Source organism: Cyprinodon variegatus, unplaced genomic scaffold (assembly GCF_000732505.1).
Source record: "Cyprinodon variegatus isolate N-32 unplaced genomic scaffold, C_variegatus-1.0 Scaffold663, whole genome shotgun sequence".
NCBI lineage: Eukaryota > Metazoa > Chordata > Actinopteri > Cyprinodontiformes > Cyprinodontidae > Cyprinodon > Cyprinodon variegatus.
The window spans coordinates 281,565-284,228 of record NW_015151116.1 but is presented as its reverse complement, the minus strand read 5'-3'; the positions used below and the strand labels follow the sequence as shown (position 1 = coordinate 284,228).

Genomic DNA, 2,664 nt, shown 5'->3' with positions numbered 1-2,664 from the left:
AAAGATTTTATGGATTTAATCCTCTTTCTTTTGATTGTGTGACAGTTATATCCTTATTTTAGCTAAATAAAAATGGATTAAGAATGATGAATCATTTCAGAGTTTGTTCATTTCACTGCTTTAAGGCCTATTTTACACTCCTTCTTTCTGACGTCATGATTTTATCACAGGCATAAACATCCTGCATGTTGCACATAGAAAATGTGGCTTTTCCTTTGGAAATCTTTATCTCATAAGAAAGAGTCCTTGTTTTTTTATTATCTTCTATCCTTTAATTTCTCATTAACTGATCCAAACATTAATACCAGTTTCATGTAGATTGAACTTTAAGATATCCCAAAAAAGTTAATAAACACTCCACTGGACTTTGTTTCTAAGATTGAATTTGGTTCAAACTTGGAAACAAAGTCCAGTGGATTGTTTTTTACTTTTTTGGGATGACTATGACCAGGATGATTGAGAATCTTCACCAGCATTTTTAAGATAGTATTTATTTTAGAAGATTAAACTGTGATCTGCTGTTTCTTCCTCTCCTAGACTCTTAGAATGCCCTTGGGTTTGAAGTATGCCTGTCCATCAGAGAGTACCTGGAAGCTGGCCGTTTCCTCTCTGCTGAAGGTGCTGTCTATCGGGTTGCCTGTTGCACGCCAGCATGCCTCGTCTGGAAAGTTCGATTCTATGTGGCCAGAGTTGGCCAATGCCTTTGAAGACTTTCTTTTCACCAAAAGGTAAGTTATCTCCAAGCCCGGCTGAAGAAGAGGGCCAGGATTCAGGCGGTTCCTGTCTTGTGCTAATCGTGTGTGTTTTACAGCACTGCCCCTGATAATCTGTCCATTCAGGAGTTCCAGCAGAATGAGTCTGTTGATGTTGAGGTTTGCGTGTTTCATTGATTCATAGATAATGTCCGAAAGCATTTAGCCTTCCCGTTTCAATTGCAATTTTCTCCTTCCTTTTAGGTGGTCCAGTTGATCAGTACAGAGATTTTACCATTTGCCAACTTCATCCCCAAAGACTTTGTTGGTCAGATCATGACTATGCTCAATAAGGGCTCCATTCACTCCCAAGCTCCATCATTCACAGGTAATAATAAAGTCAGGTGATAGAGCTCATCCCTTCTGCCTCCCTAAGTTATGATGTTTTAAAAAACCTCAGATGTGCAGTCTTAGTGGGACTCGCCCTAAGACAGCAGTCAGCTTTGCTCCACAGACGCTGAGGTTGTTTTATTCCACAGAGGCTGAGATCGATGTGCGGATGAGGGAAGAGTTTTCGAAGGTGTGCTTTGAGACGTTGCTCCAGTTTTCCTTTAGCAACAAAGTGTCCACCCCTCAGGAGGGCTACATCTCTCGAATGGCGCTGTCCGTGCTCCTAAAGAGGGCCCAGGATGTTCTCCGGCGCTACGTAGAGGATGAGAGGCTGAGTGGGCGCTGTCCGTTACCAAGGTACGTATGTGCAGTGACTTAGCATAAGCATTAAGCTTGGTTTATACACGCCCCATCCAACACGGCACGAGAGTACATGTGCCAAATGTGACCCAACCTGCCGTCCCCGCCCAAAAGTGCAGAACACACGCACAGCCTGGCCACTAGGTGGTGCACCTCCGAACTTTTGTAACTTGGGGCAGCCCGTGTGCGCCAGCTTGGGTCCAAAGGGGAGGATATAAAGTTGTTTTCCACGAACAGGTTTGGCTTTACTGACATCAAATGGTGCAGAAGGTTCCAGTGGAACATTTTGGTTAAATGCAGTGTTACTGTAAAGGAAACAGGGCTGAGTTTATTGGCCAAACATGCGGTAAAACAAGGATTTTAGTGTCTGTTTCCATCACCTACAATAAAGATAAAGTCTGAAACAACTGTCCATTGCATTCAGGATTTATTAACGATAATATAATTTTTATATAGGCTTGTTTTTGTTTTTTTTTGTTTTTTTAAAAAGGTCCATATGGGCTCCACAGGGGGTTGGTTTCCCCATCGTCATTTCTCTGTTTGTGCAACAATTTAACGTGCTTTTGTATTTCACTGTAATTCTGTGTAACACAGAATATTCTTCAATTATCACAACTTCTTAAATGAACGGTACTTTGCTCGGCCATGTTGGAAGTGAGCCGTGAACCGTTTCTTCTCTTTTTTTCTGCATTTGCACTTTTTATGTTGATCACTGCCCCTCTGTGGTTTTGGAAAGTACTGCACCTTCACTATATGCGCCTTCTGTGTGAGTGTGCAGGAACCAATCCAAGCGCGCAGTGAGACAACCAACACTCAAAACCGATCTGGCTCACGCTCAACTCTGAAAAAGCTGTTTTAACTAGGGGTGGGTATTGCCTAAGGAGTCACGATTCGATTCCAATCACGATTCACATGCCACGATGCGATTTTATCACGATGCATCACGATACCTGAAACATTGCGATGCATTGCGATATTTTCACTGAACACTGTAAGAAAAAGATACAGCCCTTACCAGTGGCTGACTGGCTGTGTGTGATCCGGATATTGTCTTCAATTGATACATAACTGAAAGCAACTTCAGTCATACTTAGCTGTATTTATTGGAACGACTATCGAAGGTGTTGCCATGAAAACAAATACTGGACACAAATATTACTATTACTGGAGTGGACACACTGACAAAAAGTGTTTAGGATTTATAAAACTTAAAATACCAGTG

The 2,664-nt window shown here is 41.9% G+C and overlaps 1 protein-coding gene across 4 annotated transcripts in view; it reads left to right on the top strand.

Annotated features, from left to right (window-relative positions):
- mon2 (MON2 homolog, regulator of endosome-to-Golgi trafficking) overlaps positions 1–2,664 on the top strand; it is an 83,926-nt gene that overhangs the window by 79,035 nt on the left and 2,227 nt on the right. For all 4 annotated transcript variants that reach the window (XM_015393928.1, XM_015393929.1, XM_015393931.1 and 1 more), the window contains 4 exons: positions 538–728; positions 812–872; positions 957–1,080; positions 1,232–1,439. In XM_015393928.1, the coding sequence (XP_015249414.1) occupies positions 538–728; positions 812–872; positions 957–1,080; positions 1,232–1,439 (584 nt within the window). The remainder of the gene's footprint in view (positions 1–537; positions 729–811; positions 873–956; positions 1,081–1,231; positions 1,440–2,664) is intronic.